The 23,247-nt window shown below is 44.6% G+C and overlaps 1 protein-coding gene across 2 annotated transcripts in view; it reads right to left on the reverse strand.

Annotated features, from left to right (window-relative positions):
• LOC105474859 (zinc finger protein 783) overlaps positions 1–23,247 on the reverse strand; it is a 28,208-nt gene that overhangs the window by 4,233 nt on the left and 728 nt on the right. Inside the window, exons 2-6 of one of the 2 annotated variants that reach the window (XM_071094288.1) lie at positions 20,262–22,781; positions 19,411–19,806; positions 19,195–19,321; positions 18,918–19,043; positions 1,529–1,657 (exon numbers count right to left, since the gene is read on the reverse strand). In XM_071094288.1, the coding sequence (XP_070950389.1) occupies positions 1,529–1,657; positions 18,918–19,043; positions 19,195–19,321; positions 19,411–19,806; positions 20,262–20,501 (1,018 nt within the window). In that variant the 5' untranslated portion in view covers positions 20,502–22,781. The remainder of the gene's footprint in view (positions 1–1,528; positions 1,658–18,917; positions 19,044–19,194; positions 19,322–19,410; positions 19,807–20,261; positions 22,782–23,247) is intronic. The other variant, XM_011729685.3, reaches the window with a different exon arrangement.

Genomic DNA, 23,247 nt, shown 5'->3' on the forward strand with positions numbered 1-23,247 from the left:
GCAGAGGAACACAGACTGTTGACATGGGGGCTGGGAGCCCAGCCACGCCAAGACCACATGAATAGCTTTTCCATCATCATCAGACCACATGCCTGGGATCTGATGCCTGGGTTTTCATGCAGTGCCTTTCCAGCCAGGCCAGACCAGACCACAATGGGGAAAGACCAGGAAGGACCCCAGACTGATCTGGGTCCCCACAGTCCCCAGGGAGATAGCAGCTGGAGAGGGAGGGACGGAACCCTCAGGAGGAAGCCCGTCACCACGTCCCACCACCCAACCCCACCCCACTCCCAAAAGGCCCCCACGCTCCTGTGGGGCTCTGCTGCGGCCACAGGTGCCTCCGCCCTTCTTCCCCTGGCCCCATGCCTGGCAGGATGTCCCTGGTGGAGGAAGTTGGAGACTCCCCATCTAGACTCTCCTTTCGACTTAATCAAGGATAAAATGCTGGTGCTGGCTGGGGGCCGTGTGAGACTCGGCAAGGGCCTCTCCCAACACCGGCTGCAGGACACCCATGGCTTGCAGCGTGCATAGCCATCTCCCCAGCAGCCCTGGACATACGCAAGTCCCTGCCAGGGAGAGGAGGCCTAGGGCTTCTGTCCGGAGGGCTTCAGAGGTGAGACAAGAGCTACGAAGGCCACATCCCCAACACCCCTGCGGGCCAGTGCTAATGACCTGTCCCTCAGCATCTGTCACCCTGATGAGCCTCAAAAGAACAGAGGGTTGGGAGGCTCCGGGACACCGTTCCAGGTCTGCAATGGGGCAGGAACACTGCCCTCCTGCCTAAGAGGGTCCCATCTCTCCAACTCCATGAGCACAGCCCAGACTTACACACTGGCTGGAAAGAGAAACCCAGGGAATGGAGGAAGATCCAGTGGGGAAGAAATCAGAAATCACCACAGAGAAAGCAACCAGAGACTGAAAGTCGGGCCAGCGGCAGAACCAGGTGGAGGAGCCAGCCCCGCAGAGGAACACTCGACAGAGAACAGAGCTCTGGACTGTTTGCCAAGTGTTCTGCTAAATGGCCTGATACATCTTTTTGTGAAAGGACAGGCAGGGACTGCCTTTAAATAAAAGCAGACAAAGAGGTCTGGAAGCATGGCTAAAGCCAGAGTTCCCAGCAGGTCTTCAGAAAGGGCGTTTACTGAGAAACACCACGCTGGCGCCGCGCTAGGCACAGGACACACACTGCCCTGTGGATGGGACCCTCGTAAGAACCCTGGGGAGGCACAACACACCCATCTACCCCTCCCCTCACTCTGCTGGACCCCTGTGCCCAGGCCCCCAACACGTGGAGGAACCCACCCGTCTATACACTGTTTTCTCATGCTGAAAATGCCAAAACCTACCTTCTTTCAAGGCCTGTCTCAGGGGCCCCTTTCCCAGAAAGCCTGTCCAACCCAGCCCAACCAGTCTCCCAGCCATCTCTCCCAGCCCCACGCTTCCAGTGCTTTTCCTCAGCACCGTCGCTTGGTAACCGCCTGCTGCCTCGGGACACTGTTCATCCTGCCGCCTCGCTGTTCTCACTCACCTGCTCCTGGCCCGACTGGGGCCACTCTCACCTCTGAGTCCTGCTGCTGCTTGGGGGCCTGCCCTTCTTTCAGCTCCTCCTGGGCAGGGCTGAGTGGGCTGGTGAGGTGCTCTGGATATGGAGGGAGGCCTGGAGAATGCAAATCAGTGACACTGAGCACAACACAGAGGTCTCCTGCCCAGATGACCAGGGACCCTCTGGGGAAAGGCAGAGTCACTGGGATCCTGGGGCCTCAGCTGCAGCACAGGGCATGACAGTGAGGTGGACGCCACCGAATACCTGGCAGCTAGATTCCAGTCTAAAGCCTCTTGTCCCAGAGAAGGAAACTGCAGCACAGGAATTCAGCAGACAGAAATTCATGGTAATGATCACCAGGCAGGTCATGACAGACTCTGGCATTTTAAGGCAGGAAAGAGAAACACCATGCCTGTCCCAGCAGCCAATGGGGTGGCCACCACCTCCCGCGCTCGGGCCTCCTCCTCCTCCTCCAAGCTGCTCTTATGACATAAGGGACCCAAGGCAGGGCAGAAACACAACTGAAGACATGGCGTTAGGAGCATCAAGGTTTCCCCCTCAGAAGTTTTCTTTCAAAATAACTCCATCCCTACACCTACTTCTTAGAACTGAGTCCATTCATGTTTAATCAGCGCCCACCTCCCAGAGTGATCGTAACCAACCCAGCTGTCAGCAAGACTTTCAAACGGTAAAGCCTCAAAATGAGCATGTGTCCTCTCACACAAGAAATGAAACTCTGATTTTTTTTTTCTTTTTTGAGGCGGAATCTCACTCTGTCACCCAGGCTGGAGTGCAGTGGCGTGATCTCGGCTCACTGCAAGCTCTGCCTCCCGGGTTCAAGCAATTCTCTGCCTCAGCCTCCCGAGTAGCAGGGATTACAGACGCCCGCCACCATGCCTGGCTAATTTTTGTATTTTTTTAGTAGAGACGGGGTTCCACCATGTTGGCCAGGCTGGTCTTGAACTCCTGATCTCGTGATCCACCCTCTCGGCCTCCCAAAGTGCTGGGATTACAGGAGTGAGCTACTGCGCCCAGCTGAAGCTCTGATTTTTTAAGCAGAAAAAGATGATGAGAAAAAAACTATGATGAGCAAAAGGCTGACAGTAAGAGCTGACAGAATGCTACCAATCAGAGATGAAATCAGCAAATGGCTCACATCGTTTGTCCACTTGATGCTAAGAGGAATTTGAAATTGGATGGGCATCAGATCAGAAGGGAAGAGACAACAAACCCAGAATTATGGGAAAAGTAGGAAAACCTCCAAACCTGAGTTTGAATTTACCACGTTGGATCTTCCTAAACTTAAAACTCCAGAGAACAATGCCTTGTCAAGAGATAAAAGAACAACCAAAAGTGTGGTGGTGCATGACTGTAGTCCCTGCTAGTTGGGAGGCTGAGGCAGGAGGATGGCTTGAGTCCACAAGTATGAGGCTGCAGTGAGCCATGACTGTGCCACTTGCATTCCAACCTGGGCTACGGGGCCAGACCCAGTCTCAAATTAATTAATTAATTAATTAATTAATTTTAAAAAAGTAACCCAAGTGGGGTCCTGTCCACTCTACCTCAACTGAGGTTCTCTTCTAAGAGAAGAGGTAAAACCAGCCAGAAGGTTATCAAAGGGTGAAATACTGGTGAAAAATAATAATCCAGTGGAGTCTGTGCCTGCTAACACTGCTACCAATTCCCCTTTATGTATGGGAGAGTTATAAACCAACGGGTTTTACCGCCCCTAAAAATGTTATTTTCATGACAAGCCTAAAGACGGTTGCTTCCTCAGCAGATCCTGAAAATTTCAGTGGATCATCCTCTGAAGTTTGATCTTTGGATCCTTCCTACAACAAAGAGAAACACATCATCCATCCTACTAAACAGCCCCAAGCATCACAAGGTGGTGACTGAGCAAGATGAAGCCTCAAAAAAGAATGAGAAACAGAACGGTCTAAGTGAAAATAATGAATCCTGACTGTTCATGAGCCACTAATAATTGAAAATAAGGCTGGGCACAGTGGCTCACGCCTGTAATCCCAACACTCTGGGAGGCCAAGGTGGAAGAATTACTTGAGCTCAGGAGCTTGAGACCAGTATAGGCAACATGGTGAAACCCTGCCTCTACAAAAAAATACAAAAATTAGCTGGGTGTGGTGGCATGTGCCTGTAGTTCCAGCTACTCAGGGGGCTGAGGTGGGAGGATCACTTGAGCCCAGGAAGTTGAGTCTGCAGTAAGCTATGACTGCACCACTCCAGACTGAGCGACAGAGCAAGACTGTGCCAAAAAAAAAAAAAAAAAGTTAAGAATAATTTTTAAATATTGGAAAGAAGAGCCAGATTCTGCTGCAGTTGGATTTGGGGGACAGCACTGGCAAAGGAGCAGCACCCCCAGGATCGAGCAGCCTACAAGCCAGCGGTGCTCCTAGTTGGGGCAGTCGCAGGCCTCTCCAAAAATGCCACTTCCATCAGTTCCATCAGGTGAAGACCCACGCAGCCCCTTGGCCTCCAGTGCCCCCAGATGAATAAAGGGAAGCACAGGTCAAGAAGGCAACCTCATTGGAGATCATTTTGAATGGCAGGACAGGGCCAGGCGCGGTGGCTCACGCCTGCAATCCCAGCACTTTGAGAGGCCAAGGCTGATGGATCACGAGGTCAGGAGATCGAGACCATCCTGGCTAACACAGTCAAACCCTGTATCTACTAAAAATACAAAAAATTGGCCGGGCAGTGTTGTGGTGGGCGCCTGTAGTCTCAGCTACTAGAGAGGCTGAGGCAGGGAGAATGGCATGAACCCGGGAGATGGAGCTTGCAGTGAGCTGAGATAGCGCCACTGCACTTCAGCCCGGGTGACAAAGCAAGACTCTGTCTCAAAAAAAAAAAAAAAAAAAGAAAGAAAGAAAGAACAGCAGGAGAGACAGCAGCACCGTCTCCCAGAAAATGCCATGAGCTCAGCTGTTACAAGTGACAACACACAAGAGTATGCCACTCAGAATAAAAAATAAATAAATAATAAATTTTACAGTTTATCTGTAAAATGGGAATTTAAAAAAAAAAAAAAAAAAAGAGTAGACCGTGGTGGTGGCAACCAGTGCCCCAAGTAGGCAGGTATCAGCTACAGAGGGATGAAAGAACTGGACTCCCAGAAACAGGCCGGGCACGGTGGCTCATGCCTGTAATCCCAGCACTTTGGGAGGCTGAGGTGGGTGGATCACTTGAGGTCAGGAATTCAAGACCAGCCTGACCAACATGGCAAAACCCCGTCTCTACTAAAAATACAAAAAAAATTAGCCAGGCATGGTGGCACGCACCTGTAATCCCAGCTACTTGGGAGGCTGAGGCAGAAGAATCACTTGAACCCGGGAGGTGGAGGTTGCAGTGAGCCAAGATCGAGTCATAGCACTCCAGCCTGGGCAACAAGAGAGAAACTCTGACTCCAGGAACAACAAAAAAAAAAAAACTGGACTCACAGAAACAATACATGCCAAAGTTCCCAGGTTTCAGCTTTATAATCTGCAAATCTTTTACTTCTTTTTAAAGTGGACATATTCTGAATACAGGTTTCATTATGGAGGCTAAGAGAACAAATGTTTAGTTTCATATTTTCTCTGTAAGTAAAAGAGCTGATATATTTTGAATATAGAGTGATTTTAAAAAGGGGTGGGGGAAGCTGGGGACAGTGGCTAAAGCCTGTAATCCCAGCACTTTGGGAGGCCAAGGCAGGCGGGTCACCTGGGGTCAGGAGTTCAACTAGCCTGGTCAACATGATGAAACCCCATCTCTACTAAAAATACAAAAATTAACTGGGCATGGTGGTGCATGCCTGTAACCCAACTACTCAGGAGACTGAGACAGTAGAATCGCTTGAACCTGTGAGGTGGAGGTTGCAGTGAGCTGAGATTGTGCCACTACACTCCAGCCTAGGCAACAGAGTGAGACTCAGTCACACACACACACACACACACATATCTCACTCTTTAGGGACTCCTGGCTCAGAACACTACAATGGGGGCTCCCAAACCCAAATCCTGTACTAGGCTAGTATAGCAGCATCCCCTGGGGAGCACCCCTGGGAGTCTCATCAGTAGGTTTGGGGTAGGCCTAGGAAATATGCATTTTTTAAAAGATTCCTAGAGCAAGAAACATAAATAATTCACAGAATAAGAAATTTAAATGGCCCTTAAACATATAAAAAATAGGGCCAGGTGCAGTGGTTCATGCCTGTAATCTTGCCACTTTGGGAGGCCAAGGCAGGAGGATTGTTTGAGGTCAGGAGTTTGAGACCAGCCTGGGCAACACAGTAAGACCCTGTCTCTACAAAAATTTTAAAACCTGCCAGGCATAGTGGCACATGCCTGTAGTCCTAGCTACTCAGGAGGCTGAGGTGGGAAGACACTTGAGCCTAGGAGTTCAAGGCTGCAGTGAGCCATGATTATATGACTGCACTCCAGACTGGATGACAGAGTAACATCTTGCCTCAAAAAAAAAAAAAAAAAAAGGGAGGCGGGGGAACAAGATGGTCGAAAACAACCCTCCAGCGATTATCTCCCCACAGAAACACCAAATTCACTACTATTCACACAAGAAAGCACCTTCCAAAAAACCAAAATCCAGATGAGCAGTCACGGTACCTAGCTGTAACATCGTATGAAGGAAAGCAGCACTGAAGAGGGTGGGAAAGATAGTCTTGAATTGCTGATACCAACCCTCCTCCACACCCCCGCAGCAGCCATGCAGCTCGAGAGAGAGAATGTGTGTGCTTGGGGGAAGGAGAGTGCAGTGATTGTAGGACTCTGCATCGGAACTCAGTGCTGCCCTGTCACAGCAGAAAGCAACACCAGGCAGAACCTAGCTGGCACCCACCCACAGAGGGAGCATTTAGAACAGCCCTAGCCACGACAGGCATGGTGGCTCATGCCTATAATCCCAGCACTTTGGGAGGCTGAGGCAGATGGATCAACTTGAGGCCAGGAGTTTGAGACTGGCCTGGCCAACATGGCGAAACCTCATCTCTACTGAAAGTACAAAAATTAGCCGGGTGCGGTGGCAAGCACCTGTAATCCCAGTTACTAGGGAGACTGAGGCGGGAGAATCACTTGAGCCCGCGAAGCGGAGTTTGCAGTGAGCCAACATCACGCCACTATACTCCAGCCTGGGCAACAGAGCAAAACTCTGTAACCAAAAAAACAAAAAACAAAAAGTTTACTCAAACATGATAACAGAGAATTTTCCAAACCTAAAGATATATCAATATTCAAGTACAAGAAGGTTAGCAAACACCAAGCAGAGTTAACCAAGGTAAGACTACCTCAAGGCATTTAGTAATCAGACTCCCAGAGGTCAAGGATATTAAAAAAGGATCCTAAAAGCAGCAAAAGACAAGACACAAATGACATACAATAGAGCTCCAATACGTCTGGCAGCAGACTTTGCAGTGGAAACCTGACAAGTTTTCAAGAGAGTGGCACAACATATTTAAAGTCCTGAAAGGCCAGGCGTAGTGGCACATGCCTGTAATCCTAGCACTTCGGAAGGCTGAGGTGGGCGGACTGCCAGAGCTCAGGAGTTTGAGACCAGCTTGGCCAATACGGTGAAACCCCGTCTCTACTAAAAATACAAAAAATTAGGCAGATGTGGTGGCACATGCCAGTAATCACAGCTACTTGGAAGGCTGAGGCACGAGAATCACTTGAACCTGGGAGGCAGAGGTTCAGTGAGCCAAGATTGTGCCACTTCACTCCAGTCTGGGCACCAGAGGGACTGTCTCCAAAAAACTAAAAATAAAAGTGCTGAAGGCAAAAAGCTTTTATCCTAGAATAATATATCCAGCAAAAATATCCTTCAAACATAAAGGAAAAATAAAGATTTTCTCAGACAAACAAAAACTAAGAGATTTCATCAACACCAGTCCTGTCCTACAAGAAATGCTAAAGGGAGTACTTCAATCAAAAAGTAAAGGACATTAATAAGGAATAAAAAAAAAAATCTGAAGGTACAAAACTCACTGGTAATAGCAAGTACACAAACACAGAGTATGATAATACTGTAATTGTACTGTGTAAGCTACTCATATCTTGAGTAGAAAGTCTAAATATGAACCAATTTTTTTTTTGAGACAAAGTCTCGCTCTTGTTGCCCAAAGAAATGCCTAAAGACACATGTGCACTATGGGATAGAAAAACTACTGTATGCAAATGGAAACCAAAAAAGAGTAGGAGTAACTAGACTTATAGCAGACCAAACAGATTTTCAGACAAAACTATAAAAAGAGACAAAGAAGTTCATTATATAATGCTAAAGGGGTAAATTCGGCAAGAGGATATATTAATAGCATAATAAATATACATGCACCCAACTCTGGAGCGCCTAGATGTATAAAGCAAATACTGTTAGAGCTAAAGAGAGAAACAGACTCCAATACAGTAATAACTGGCATCTCTGACACTGCACTTTCAGCACTGGACAGAGCATTCAGAAAGAAAACCAACAGAGAAACACTGGACTTAATCTACACTATAGACTAAAGATATTCACAGAACATTTCATCCAACGGCTGCAGAATACACTTTTTTCTTCTCAGCACATGGATCATTCTCATGGATAGACCATATGTTAGGCCACAAAACAAGTTCTTAAAAATTCAAAAAATTGAAATCATACCAGGTATCTTCTCTGACTACAATGGAATAAAGCTAGAAATCAATAACAAGCAGAACTTTGGAAACTATATAAACACATGGAAATTAAATAATATGTTCCTGAATGGCCAATGGGTCAACAAAGAAATTAAGGAGGATATTAAGAAATTTTTTGAGGCCAGCTGTAATCCCAGCACTTTGGGAGGGCAAAGTGGGGAAACCATTTGCATCCAGGAGTTTGAGACTACCCTAGGCAACATAGCAAGAACCCATCTCTACAAAAAATCAAAAATTAGCCAGGTATGGTGGCACACATCTTTAGTCCCAGTTATTTGGGAGGCTAAGGTAGGAGGACTGCTTGAGCCTAGGAGGACCAGGCTGCAGTAAGCTGTGATCACACCACTGCACTCAGCCTGGGCAACAGAGCAAGACCCTGTCTGAAAACAAAAAAAAAAAAGAAGAAGAAAGAAAGAAAGAAATTTTTTGAAAGAAATGAAAATAGAAACACGACATATCAAATTAACCTATGGTACTTGTGAGATACAGCAAAGCAATACTAAGATATAAGTTTACAGCAATAAGTGCCTCTATCAAAAAAGTAGAAAAACTTCAAACAACATAATCATGCATGCTAGAAAACCAGAAAAGTAAGAGCAAACCAAACTCCAAATTAGTGTAAAAACAATAAAGATCAGAACATAAATAAATAAAATTGAAACAAAAAACAATACAAAAGATCAATGAAATGAAAAGTTGGTTTTCTGAAAAGATAAAATCGACAAATCTTTAGCCAGACTAAGATAAAGAGGATCCAAATAAATCAGAGATAAAAAAGAGATATTACAACTAATACTGCAGAAAATCAAAGGATCATGAGACTATTATGAACAACTATATGCCAATAAATTGAAAAACCTAGAAGAAATGGATAAATTTCTAGACACATACAATCTACCAAGATTCAACCATGAAGAAATCCAAAACCTCAACAGACCAATAACAAGTAATGAGATCAAAGTTGCAATAAAAAGTCTCGCAGCAAAGAAAAGCCAGGGACATAACGGTTTCACTGCTGAATTTTACCAAACATTTAAAGAGGAATTCACACCAATGCTCTTCAAACTATTCTGAAAAATAAAGGAGGAGGGAATACCTCCAAACTCATTCTATGAGGCCAGTATTACCCTGATACCAAAACCAAACAAAGACACATCTAAAAAAGAAAGCTACAGGCCAATATCCTGATGAACACTGATGCAAAAATCCTCAACAAAATACTAGCACACCAAATTCAATGACACATTAAAAAGATCTTTCATCATGACCAAGTGGGATTTATCCCAGGCAGGGATGGAAGAATCATTCAACCTCTGCAAATCAATGAATGTGATACATCTTATCAACAGAACGAAGGACAAAAACCACAGGATTTCAATTGATGCTATAAAAGCATTTGATAAAATTCAACATACTTTCATGATTTTAAAAAATCCAAAAAATGGGTACACAAGGAATATACTTCAACACCATAAAAGCCATATACAACAGATGCACAGCCAGTTTCCCCTGATACTGAACAGGGGAAAAATTGAAAGCCTTTCCTCTAAGATCGGGAACAAGATAAGGATGAACAAGATAAGGATGCACTTTCACCACTGTTGTTCAACATAATCCTGGAAGTCCTAGCTACAGCAGACAAGAGAAAGAAATAAAGAGCATCCACATTAGAAAGGAAGAAGTTAAATTATCCTTGTTTGCAGATTATATGATCTTATATTTAGAAAAACCTAAAGACTCCACCAAAAAACACCTATTAGAACTGATAAATTCAGCAAAGTTGCAGCCTACGGAATCAACATACAAAATCAGTAGCCTTTTTATATGCCAACAGTGAACAATCTGAAAAAGAAATCAAGAAAATAATCCCGTTTACAATAGCTATACATAAAATTAAAAACCTAGGAAAAAACTTAACAAAAGAAGTAAAAGATATCTAGAACGAAAATTATGAAACATTAATGCAAGAAATTGAAGAGGACACCAAACAATGGAAAGATATTCCATGTTCAGAATTAGTTATAATGCCCACACTACACAAAGCAATCTACAGACTCAATGCAATTCCTATCAAAATATCAAGGACATTCTTCACAGAAATAGAAAAAATAATCCTAAAGTATATACAGAACCATGAAAAACCTGAAATAGCCAAAGCCATCCTAAGCAAAAAGAACAAAACTAGAGGAATCTATTACCTGACTTCAAATTAAACTACAGATCTATAGTAACCAAAACAGCATGGTAATGGCATAAAAACAGACAAATAGACCAAAAGAACAGAATAGGGAACCCAAAAATAAACCCATACATCTACAGCAAACTCATTTTTACCAGAGGAATCTATTACCTGACTTCAAATTAAACTACAGATCTAGAGTAACCAAAACAGCATGGTAATGGCATAAAAACAGACAAACAGACCAAAAGAACAGAATAGGGAACCCAGAAATAAACCCACACATCTACAGCAAACTCATTTTTGATAAAGGTATCAAGAACATACATTAGGCCAGGCGTGGTGGCTCATGCCTGTAATCCCAACACTTTGGGAGGCCGAGGCTGGCGGATCACCTGAGGTCAGGAGTTCAAAACCAGCCTGACCAATATGGCGAAACCCTATCTCTACTAAAAATACAAAAATTAGCCGGGAGTGGTGGCAGGCGCCTGTAGTCCCAGCTACTCAGGAGGCTGAGACAGGAGAACTGAACCCGCGAGGTGGAGGTTGCAATGAGCCAAGATTGTGCCACCGCACTCCAGTCTGGGTGACAGAGTGAGACTCTGTCACAAAAAAAGAAAAAAAAAGAACATATATTGGAATAAGGACAGTCATTTCCATAAATTGTGCCAGGAAAACTGAATATCCATATGCAGAAAAATAAAACTAAACCCCTATCTCTCATCATATAAAAAAATCAAATCAAAATAGATTAAAAACTTAAATATAAGACCTCAAACTATCAAACTACTTCAAGAAAACATTGGGGAAACTCTCCAGGATATTGGTCTGGGCAAAGATTTGAGTAATACCCTAAAGCACAGACAACCAAAGCAAAAGATGAACAAATGGGATCACATCAAGTTAAAAACCTTCTGCACAGCAAAGGAATCAATCAACAAAGTGAAAAGACACCCCACAGAATGGGAAAAAATATTCGCAAATTATCCATCTGACAAGGGATTTATAACCAGAATATCTAAAGGGCTCAAACAAATCTATAGGAAAAAATCCAATTACCCAATTAAAAAACAATCTGATTAAAAATGGGCAAAAGATCTGAATAGACATTCCTCAAAAGACGGCATACAGGTTGGGCATGGTGGCTCATGCCTGTAATCTCAGTGCTTTGGGAGGCTGTGGCAGGAAGATTGCTCGAGTCCAGGAGTTCAAGACCAGCCTGGGCAACACAGCACAACTCCATCTCTACAAGAAATACAAAAATTAGCTGGGCGTGGTGACACATGCCTCTAGTCCCAGCTACTTGGGAGGATGAGGTGGGAGAATGGCTTGAACCCAGGAGACTGGGTTGCAGTGAGCTCTGATTGTGCCACTGCACTCCTGTCATACCTGGGCAACAGAGTGAGACCCTGTCTCAAAAAAAAAAAAAGAAAAAAAAAATGTGGCTGGGCACGGGGGCTCATGCCTGTAATCCCAGGACTTTGGGAGGCCAAGGCAGGCAGATCATGAGGTCAGGAGATGGAGACCATCCTGGCTAACATGGTGAAACCCCATCTCTACTAAAAATATAAAAAATTAGCCAGGCGTGGTGGCGGGCGCCTGTGGTCCCAGCTACTCGGGAGGCTGAGGCAGGAGAATGGCGTGAACCCGGGAGACGGAGTTTGCAGTGAGCCGAGATGCGCCACCGTACTCCAACCTGGGTGACAGAGTGAGAATCCGTCTCAAAAAAAAAAATGTACAAATGGCAAACAGGTATATGAAAAGGTGCTCAACATAATCAATCATCAGAGAAATGCAAATCAAAACGACAATGACTTATCATCTCATCCCAGTTAAGACAGGCAATAACACACGCCGGCAAGGATGTGAAGAAAAGGGAACCCGCGAACACTGCTGGCGGGAATGTAAATTCGTGCAACAACTATGGAGGACAGTACACAGGTGCCTCAAAAGAACTAAAAGCAGAACTACCACATGACCCAGCAACCCCACTGCTAAGTATATACCCAAAAGAAAGGAAATCAGTGTATCTATGCACTCCCATGTTTATTATTCACAATCGTCAAGATTTGGAAGCAACCTAAGTGTCCATCACCAGGCAAAGGGACAGAGAAAATGTGGTACATATATACAGCTATAAAAAAGGAGATCCTGTCATTTGCAACAACATGGGTGGAACTGGAGGACATTATGTTACGTGAAATAAGCCAGGCACAGAAAGACAAACTTTGTATGTTCTCATTCATTTTGGGAGCCAAAAAGTAAAACAGTTGAATTCATGGAGACAGAGAAGTTGAACGATGGTTACCTAAGGCTGGGAAGGGTTGGGGGAAGGTGTGAGGGGGGAAGTAGAGATGGTTAACGGGTAACAAATACAGTTAAATAAAATGAATAAGATCTAGAATGTGATAGCATAACAGGGTGACTATAGTCAACAATAATTTAATTGTACATTTTATAATAACTAAAAGAGTATAATTGGAATGTTTATAACATAAAGAAATAAGAAATGCTTGAGGTAATGAATATCCCATTTACCCTGATGTCATTATTACACATTGTATGCCTGCATCAAAATATCTCATGTACCCCATAAATATGCACACCTACTATGTACCATAAAAATTAGAAATTAAAATAGAAAGAATTCTAAAGGAAAAAAAAAAAAACTCATCAACACTCAGTAAGAGAGGCGCCATTAAAACTACACTGACATACTTCTTACCATTACACTGAAAAGAATCCTACAAGTTTGTCCACATCCTCTGTTGGCAAGAGAACCTTTTTCACAACACAGATGGGAATGCAAATGATTCCTCTGTCCAGGGGAATTTGGAGATAAATTCTCCCCAAATAACATATTTATTTACCTTTTGACCCAGCAATCCAACCTCCAGGATTACATCTCAAAGATACACTGGGGCCAGGCACAGTGGCTCATATGTAATCTCAACACTTTGGGAGGCTGAGGAAGGTGGATCACTTGAGGTCAGGAGTTAAGAGACCAGCCTGGCCAACATGATGAAACCCCGTCTCTGCTAATACAAAAATTAGCCAGGTGTGGTGGCGCACACCGGTGGTCCCAGTCAGTCCAGAGGCTGAGGCTCGAGAATCATTTGAACACAGGAGTCAGGGATTACAGTGAGACGAGATAGTGCCACTGCACTCCAGCCTGGGCAACACAGTGAGTGAGACTCCTTCTCACAAAAAATAAATTTTAAAAAAAGATACCTTGGCAAAAACATGAACTGATTTATGCACAAAGTACTCCCTACAGCATTATTTATATCAGCAAAATGCTGGAAATACTCTAAATGTCCAAGGTATAGACTGTTAAATAAACTATCACACCACAGAACATTCCGAATCCACAGAACTGAGGAAGACCTGTACATCATTGTATGAGGTGGTCTCCACAACCTACTGCGTAAGACAGGGGTGGGAATACAAATATATCCGTGTTACTGATATTTCCAAGAGAAACATGGTAGTATAAATAAGAAATGAATAAAAATGATTATCTATAGGGAGAGGGCACAAGGAGGGAAACGAGATTTCCTCGAATGTACCATGTTTAATCATTTTGACTTTGCAAACATAAAATATCTTACATATTCAAAAAATTAAGTTACATCAAAAACCAAAAAGAATAATCTATAAAAAAATCTAAAAATAAACAAATGAATGCAACTGTATACTAAGTTGGTGGCATAAGTACATACAGAAAACATTTCAAGTGACTTTAAAGGCATTATTTTGCCCATAAGTCCTGCACAGAATGTATACAGAGGACAAAAAGAGCTGCAAAAAAATCTTGTATTTCAATGGAAGTCTAACTGTTAGTAGTATTATTGCTTCACTGTTTTGAAATTGTAAGATACATTATAGGATAACGAAGTGCTAGGATTGGATATAAGATCATTGAAGAAATTACGCAAATTTAGTTGAGAATTTAAGATTTCCACGTAAAAGGAAAGTGATAAACAACATAAAATCAAAGAACCAGGCCAGGCGCCATGGCTCACGCCTATAATCCCAGCACTTTGAAAGGCCGAGGCATGGTGGCATGTGCCTGTAGTCCCAGCTACTCGGGAAGCTGAGATGGGAGAATCACTTGAGCCCAGGAGGTCAAAGCTGCAGTGAGCTGAGATTATGACACTGTACTCCAGCCTCGGCAACAGAGTGAGATCCTGTCTCAAAATAAATAAATAAATAAATAAATGGGGGGGAATGGGGGGAATTTATCAACTGATAAAGGAATAAACAATATGTGGCATATCTTTACAATGGAGTGTCACTCAGCCACAAAAAGGAATGAAGTACTCATACATACTACAATCAATGTGGATGAACCTTCAAAACATTATGCTCAATGAAAGAAGGCAGGCACAAATGCCACATAATATATGATTCCATTTTTTTTTTTTTTTTTTTTTTGAGACAGAGTCTCGCTCTGTTGCCCAGGCTGGAGTGCAGTGGTGCAATCTTGGCTCACTGCAACCTCCGCCTCCCAGGTTCAAGCAATTCTCCTGCCTCAGCCTCCTGAGTAGCTAGGATTACATATAGTTGCACACCACCACACCCAGCTAATTTTTTGTATTTTTAGTAGAAACGGGGTTTCACCATGTTGACCAGAATGGTCTTGATTTTCTGACCTCATGATCCGCCCACCTCAGGCTCCCAAAGTGCTGGGATTACAGGCGTGCGCCACTGCACCCGGCCGTATGATTCCATTATATGGAGTTTCCAGATGGATAAATGCATAGACACAGAAAGCAGATCAGAGGCTGCCTGGGGCAGGGGAACAGGTGGGCAGAGGAACAGGCAGTGACTACTAATGGGTATGGGGTTTCTTTTTGATGGAACAAGAAAGGTCTAAAATTGGATTGTGGTGATGGCTGCACAACTTTGTGAATATACTAAAAAACACTCAACTATAGGACGTCCTAGCCAGAGCAATAAGGCAAGAGAAACAATCGGCATCCAAATAGGAAAAGAAGTTAAACTATCTCTCTTTGCTGACAATGATTCTGTACCTAGAAAACCTTAAAAACTCTGCCAAAAGGCTACTGGAACTGATCAACAATTTTAGTAAGGTTTCAGGATACAAAATTAGTGTGCAAAAATCAGTAGCATTCCTACACAAGAATAACATCAGCCTGAAAGTGTATAATCAAGAATACAGTTCCATTTACAATAGCTACCAAAAAAAAGAAAGAAATACCCAGGAATACAGCTAACCACAGAGGTGAAAGACTCCACAAGGAGAACTATGAAATACTGTTGAAAGAAATCAGAGATGACACAGATACATTTAAAAACATCCCATGCTCATGGATGGAAAGAATCAATATTGTTAAAATGGCCATACTGCCCAAAGCAATTTACAGACTCAATGCTATTCTTTTCAAACTACTCCTATCATTCTTTACAGAATAAGAAAAAACAATTCTAAAATTCATATGAAACCAAAAAAGAGCCAGAATAGCCAAAGCAATCCTAAACAAAAAGAACAAAGTCAAAGGTGTCACACTACCCAACTTCAAACTATACTAGAAGGCTGTAGTAACCAAAACAGCATGGTACTGGTACAAAAACAGACACGTAGACCAATGGAACAGAATAGGAAACTCAGAAATAAAGTCACACACTTACAATAATCTGATCTTGGACAAGGCTGACCAAAAAAAAAAAAGCAATGGTGAAAAGACTCCCTATTCAATAAATGTTGCTGGGGTAGTAACTAGCTAGACATGTGCAGAAGAATGAAGCTAGACCCCTACCTTTCACCATATACAAAAAGTAACTCAAGATCGATTAAAGATTTAAATGTAAGACCTCAAATTATAAAAATTCTAGAATAAAACCTAGGAAATACCCTCCTCGATATTGCCCTTGGCAAAGAATTTTTGGCTAAGTCCTCAAAAGCAACTGCGACAAAAACAAAAATTGACAAGTGGGACCTAATTAAACTAAAGAGCTTCTACATAGCAAAAGAAATTACCAACAGAGTAAACTGAAACCTACAGAATGGGAGAAAAATATCTGCAAACTATGCGTCTGACAAAGGTCTAACATCCAGCATCTATAAGGAACTTAAACCAACAAGCAAAAAATAAGCAAAGGACATGAACAGACATTTCTTAAAAAAAGACATGCAAGCGGCCAACAAACATGAAAAAATGCTTACCATCACTAATCATCAGAGAAATGCAAATCAAAACCATAATGAGTACCATCTCACACCAGTCAAAATGACCATTATTAAAAACTCAAAACCCATCAGATGCTGGCGAGGCTGCAGAGAAAAGGGAATGCCTATACACGGTTGATGGGAATGTAAGTTAGTCCAGCCACTGTGGAAAGCAGTTTGAAGATTTCTCAAGGGACTTAAAACAGAGCAACCATCTGACCCAGCAATCCTGTTACTGGGTATATACCCAAAGGAAAATAGATCATTATACCAAAAATATACATGCACACATATGTTCATCACAATGTTATTCACAGTAGCAAAGACATGGAATCAACCTGGGTGTCCATCAGTGGTGGGTTGAATAAAGAAAATGTGGTATATATACACCATGGAATACCACATAGCCATAAAAAAGAATGAAATCATGTGCTTCGCAGCAACATGAAGCTGAAGGCCATAATCCTAAGTGAACTAATGGAAGAACAGAAAACCAAATATTGCATGTTCTCACTTATAACTGGGACCTAAACAATGAGCATACATTGACATAAACCTGGGAAAAACACACACTGTGGACTACTAGAGGGGGAGGGAAAGAGGGGAGCATGGATTGAAAAACTTGGGTACTATGCTCACTACCTGGGCACAATATACCCATGTAACAAACCCGCACATGTACACCTATATCCAAAGTAAAAGTTGAAATTTTTTTAAGAAGTACTCAGTTGCACACTTTAATAGGTAAATTATATTGTATATGAATTATATCTCAATAAAGCTGTTGAAAAAGACTGGGGGGGTTTCATAAGTTTGTTTTTATAGACTTCAGAGACACAAACCAAATGTAAAATGTGGACTTGGCTGTATTACAATTAGGATCCTAAGACGTATAGAAAACATTTTTTTTTTTTTTTTTTTTTGAGACGGAGTCTCGCTCTGCCGCCCAGGCTGGAGTGCAGTGGCCGGATCTCAGCTCACTGCAAGCTCCGCCTCCCGGGTTCACGCCATTCTCCTGCCTCAGCCTCCCGAGTAGCTGGGATTACAGGCGCCCGCCACCTCACCCGGCTAGTTTTTTGTATTTTTTAGTAGAGACGGGGTTTCACCGTGTCAGCCAGGATGGTCTCGATCTCCTGACCTCGTGATCCGCCCGTCTCGGCCTCCCAAAGTGCTGGGATTACAGGCTTGAGCCACCGCGCCCGGCCTAGAAAACATTTTTGAGACAACTGGGGAAAACAAAACAAAGGCTAGGTATTAGATGGTATTAGATGATATTCTGATATTCTGTGGGTGTGACCATGGTATTGTGGTTACGTTCAGGAAAAGGGAAAAAACAGATGAAGCGAGTGTGGCAAACCCAGCGGAGGGTTGAGCCTGGGTGACGATCATTTGGAGATTCACTGTGCTATTCTACTTTATTAAAATTTAATTGTAAAAAAAGCCCCCCAGAGGACTGTGATGTGCAGTCCCCTTTGGAACCACTGTCATATATACCAGCTACAAGGACAGGGCATGCCTGGCCCTCCTACCGAGGGCCATGTACACAAATGGAAGCTAGCACATGACAGGCCTTCCTGCCACAGGCTGGGGCTGTGGGACTGCGACAGGGGCACAAGCAATAGCAGGGACATGGACACGCCTGAAGACGCCAGGAGGCAGCAGTGCTGCTGGTGGAGGTATTACTAAGTCCCCACTATATATATATACACACACACATACACATACACACACACATATATTTTGAGACAAAATCTCGCTCTGTCGCCCAGGCTGGAGTACAGTGGCGCAATCTCGGCTCACTGCAAGCTCCGCCTCCTGGGTTTACGCCATTCTCCGGCCTCAGCCTCCCGAGTAGCTGGGACTACAGGCGCCCGCCACCACGCCCGGCTAATTTTTTGTATTTTTAGTAGAGACAGGGTTTCACCATGTTAACCAGGATGGTCTCAATCTCCTGACCTCATGATCCACCCGCCTCAGCCTCCCAAAGTGCTGGGATTACAGGCGTGAGCCACCGTGCCCGGCCAGTCCCCACTATTACAAAGTGATCAGCATGTACATGCTTAATATTTGTCACTCGGTCATCACAGCCACGTAAGGTGAGTATGATGGCCCACATTGGACAGATACAGAAACCCTATGGCTCTAAGTCTGCCACCCACTCCTGTCCAGGGTGGCCTTGTACCGAGTGGTCCCACTTTGGGTTAATGGCCTATGCTCCCTTTCTGGCCTCCCTGATTGTCTGGGAAGCCCAAGAGGGTGGGTGATGGTGCAGCTAGCCCCTGGCACTCCCCCCACGCCACCACATCTTGCTCTTTTACTTACCAGTGCCCAACATCCTTGGATGCCCCACCTCTACTTCATTCTGCTTCTCCTGGCCCCACCCGTCAAGACAAGGTTCCTCTCCCCTCTCTATCCGGGTGAGGATGTCCGGTTTGGAGATGGCATAATCTGTGCACAGAACAAGAAATGGGGAAGAGCTGGACCTGAGATGCCCACAAAGATGCAGAGGTGCCCAAAGTACCAAAAGCCAAAGCAAAGAAACAGACTGTCCACAGACAACCTGTGGACAGAGGCCCAGACCCTCCCTCCGTGGCCTTACCCAGGGAGACCAGGGTCTCGTAGTTGCCCCTCATCACGTGCTTGTAGAGCTCCTTCTGCCAGTCCTCCAGCTTGCCCCACTCCAGCTCAGAGAAATACACGGCCACATCATCGAAGGTCACAGGCACCTGGAACCACAAGTGTTGCACTCACTCACCCACACGCTCACAGGCTCGGCCCCTCAAGCTCTCCCCACCGCAGGGTGTCCCGCCGCTACCTTGGGGGACTCCCCCTTGCTGCCTGGGGGCAGCCGCAAGATCCAGAAGTTCCTGTTGCGGAGCAGGTTCTCCACGTTCTCCAGCCGCCTCTGCAGCAGCCCGTACTCCTGCAGCAGGGTCCCCAGCACGGCCCACTTGCCCTCCAGCTGGTTCCCGAACTCCACAGCTGTCTTCTCACAATCGGCCAGCTTCTTCTCGGCTGTCCCCGTGCGCCCCTCCAGAGTCAGCAAGCGGGCCAGGCAGGAATCCACCTTCTTCTCCAAGGCCTGAATGGCAGCCACCACCGTCCACAGTGTGATTTCCGTGGAGTAGAGGTACGAGTTCTTCTCAGCAGCTGGCTGGGGCAAGGGTGTGGAAGGACTCTGGTCCTCTGTGTGCTTGTCTGTCTTGGGGGCCTGCTCACAAGAAGAGAAAAGAGAGGTATTATGAGAATTATACAATCAAACCTTCCATCTCAAAAACACACCTCAGAAATGACACCTGCAATGGTAAAGCCCCATCTGGGATCCTGAGTTAGCAGCAGCCTGGGGGGAGATGGAGAGGCTAGGGTGTCAGTTAGGAATCCAGCCTAACTGATACAAGAGACAGTGGCTGGACCAACGTGTCAGCAAGTGGGAAAGTGGAAGAAAAACAGCCCCTGCCCATCCTATACACTAGCTATGGGGACAGGGCATGCCCCATAAGCTTGAGCAAACCATGCAGTCTCAAACCAGTGACTCCCCTTCCTCAAACCAGTGACTCCCCTTCTTGGGTCTGTTTCCTCCTCTAAAAATGAAGGGACAAGGCTTTGTGACACAGAGACATGACTCTCCAGTGGACAGCCCACGTGCAACTCAGCTCTGCCACTCACAAGCTGGCCAACTGTGGGCAAGGTGTTTCCAACAGCTTCCAACTTCCCTTCCCCATCTGGAAAATGGAGATAATAATAGTACCTATACAATAAGACTGAGAAAATTAAGAAAAATCTGTGTACAAAGTACTTAGTACAATGTGTAGCACAGCACAAATAATAAACATGAGCCCCATGTCGCAGGGCTAAGAAGATGATGATTGCTATGGAACGAATGTTTGTGTCTCCCTCAAAATCCATTTGCTGAAGCAGTAATCCCCAATATGCTGGTATTTGGAGGTGGAGCCTCTGGGAGGCAATTAGGCCATGAAGGCAGAGCCCTCATATGTAGGATTCGTGCCCTTGTAAGAAGAAACACAAGGGACACGATCTTGCTGTATGCCATGTGAGGATACAATGAGAAGGCAGCCGTCTGCAAACCAGGAAAAGAGACCTGCTGGGAACCAAGTAAGGCAGCCTGAGCAGACTGAGACAATGACGGTGATTATGGTGATGGTTCTGGCTCAGGGATATGGTACAAATAGTTCATATGGCCTTTTTTTACCTCCACCTCTTTCATTCCGTTGTCCTTCAGTGCCTTGGAAAAAGCTTCTCAAGTGCCTCAACTTACCCTGATACCTGATTCACAAGCCATCATCGTGCATGTGCAATGGGCACAGTCCTGGTTGGTGCTGCTAAAAGCCTCGTTGGAGAGACAAATCAACATCTCACCCCTCAATTTCATTCATGCTTCATGGTTAAATCACCACAGGGTACTAACTTCCAAAATTACCTCAAATCCATCGATGTTTCTCCTTCTCCACTGCCAGTGTCTAGTCCAAGTCCCCATCACCTTGCTTGGCCTCGGCCACTGCGGTCCTGCCTACCTGATTTCCCCACTTCCAGCCTTCTCCCCCACTTCCAGCCTTCTCCACGACAATACACTTTCCACAGAGTAACCGGTAATCTTTTTTTTTTTTTTTTTTTTTTTTTGAGACAGAGTCTTGCTCTGTCGCCCAGGCTGGGGTACAGTGGCGCAATCTCAGCTCACTGCAACCTCCACCTCCCGAGTTCAAGCGATTCTCCTGCCTCAGCCTCCCGAGTAGCTGGGACTACAGACACCCGCCACCACACCCAGCTGGTTTTTATATTTTCAGTAGAGACGGGCTTTCACCATATTGGCCAGGCTGGTCTCAAACTCCTGACCTTGTGATCTGCCTTTCTCAGCCTCCCAAAGGGCTGGGATTACAGGCATGAGCCACCACTCCCGGCCTGGTAATCTTTTAAAAACACAAATAGATCATTGCAGTCCCCTGCTTAAAACTCTTCAGTAGTTTCCCAGTGCACCTGGCATAAGATCTAGACTTCTTCATGGCCCAGCCCACCTCTCTTGACCTTGAGCCATCCAGTTCCTGCCGCGCTCCAGCCATGCCGGCCTCCTGTGGATTCCGAGGACCCACCCGGCCCTCCTCCACCTTCGTGTCAGCTCTCAATATGCATCCTCTGTATGCCTGAGTCCCTCTGGTCTTTAAGAGTCTTGCTTAGACTACGCATCCTAGAGACTTTCACTGTTCCCTCCTTCCTAGCACTAATCATCTATAATTGCTTCATTCGTTCAACGACAATTACTGAACACCTATCATAGTAAACGTACGATGAAGATGAAAAAAAAACTGATGGGGTTCTTCCTTCTCCAGGAGAAAAATTCTGTATAGGAATACTTATAAATAACAACAGTGTGATAGGATGGGCTAACAAGAGACCAGGGCAAATCTGTCCCTTTTGGGAAGTTTCTTGGGATCTCAAGTGCTGCAAGAAGGCATTGGGAAAGGAGCAGGTGGACAGGAGTGAGCTGAAAGGTAGTAAAGCTGTGAGCTCCAGGCTAGGGGGAGTGGATGACGTCACCTCCTAGGGCCCCCTCTTCCCAGGCAACAGGACTATAAACCTGCAGAATCCCCAATGTTTTTTCTCTACCTTGCACTCAGGGAACCCAAAAAGAAGCTCACCACACTCACTAAGTAAAGAGGAGGGAGAGGAAGTTCTACTTTAATAAAAGTATCCAGAAAAATCAAGGTTTCAAAACCTTCACTGAGGTGTATTAATAACAGTAGGTATCATCTACTGAGCTCTTTACAAGCGTTTTCTAGTATGTCAAAAATGGCCAAAGGATTATAATCTCCCAATTGGACAAACTGCACAATATCAAACCAATATTCTAAAATCTGTTAAACTGGCCTAGTTTATACAGATGAAGATGCAGAAAAAAACTGATGTGATTCTTCCTTCTCCAGGAGAAAAATTCTGTATAGGAATACTTATAGTTTATTCTTATGAACAAACTTATTCATATAGATATATATCTAGATAGACAGACAGACAGATAGATAGATATAAACGAGACAGGCACCTGTGCCTGTAATCCCAGCTACTTGGGATTGGGAGGCTGAGGTAGGAGAATCGCTTGAACCCGGGAGGCAGAGGCAGAGGTTGCGGTGAGATGAGATCCCACCACTGCACTCCAGCTTGGCTGAGAGACCCTGTCTAAAAAAAAAAAATATATATATATATATATATATATATATATATATATATATATATCATTTTTTAATTAAAAAAATTTTAAACGGCCGGGTGCAGTGGCTCGCATCTGTAATCCCAGCACTTTGGGAGGCCGGGGCGGGCAGATCACGAGGTCTAGGGTTCAAGACCAGCCTGGCCGACATAGTGAAACTCCGTCTCTATCAAAAATAGAAAAATTAGCCAGGCGTGGTAGCAGGCGCCTGTAGTCCCAGCTACACGGAGAGTCCCAGTTCAAGGAGAATCCCTTGAACCTGGGAGGCGGAGCTTGCAGTGAGCCGAGATCGTGCCACTGCACTCCAGCATGCACAACAGAGCGAGACTCCCTCTAAAAAAAAAATTTAAATAAAATCTGCTACACTTATTTTTTTTTTTTTAATCTACAATCTCTCTTGTAAACGACACTTAAATCTTTCTCTTTGGCAAAAGT

The sequence above is a fragment of the Macaca nemestrina genome, chromosome 4 (assembly GCF_043159975.1).
Source record: "Macaca nemestrina isolate mMacNem1 chromosome 4, mMacNem.hap1, whole genome shotgun sequence".
In the NCBI taxonomy this organism is placed as follows: domain Eukaryota; kingdom Metazoa; phylum Chordata; class Mammalia; order Primates; family Cercopithecidae; genus Macaca; species Macaca nemestrina.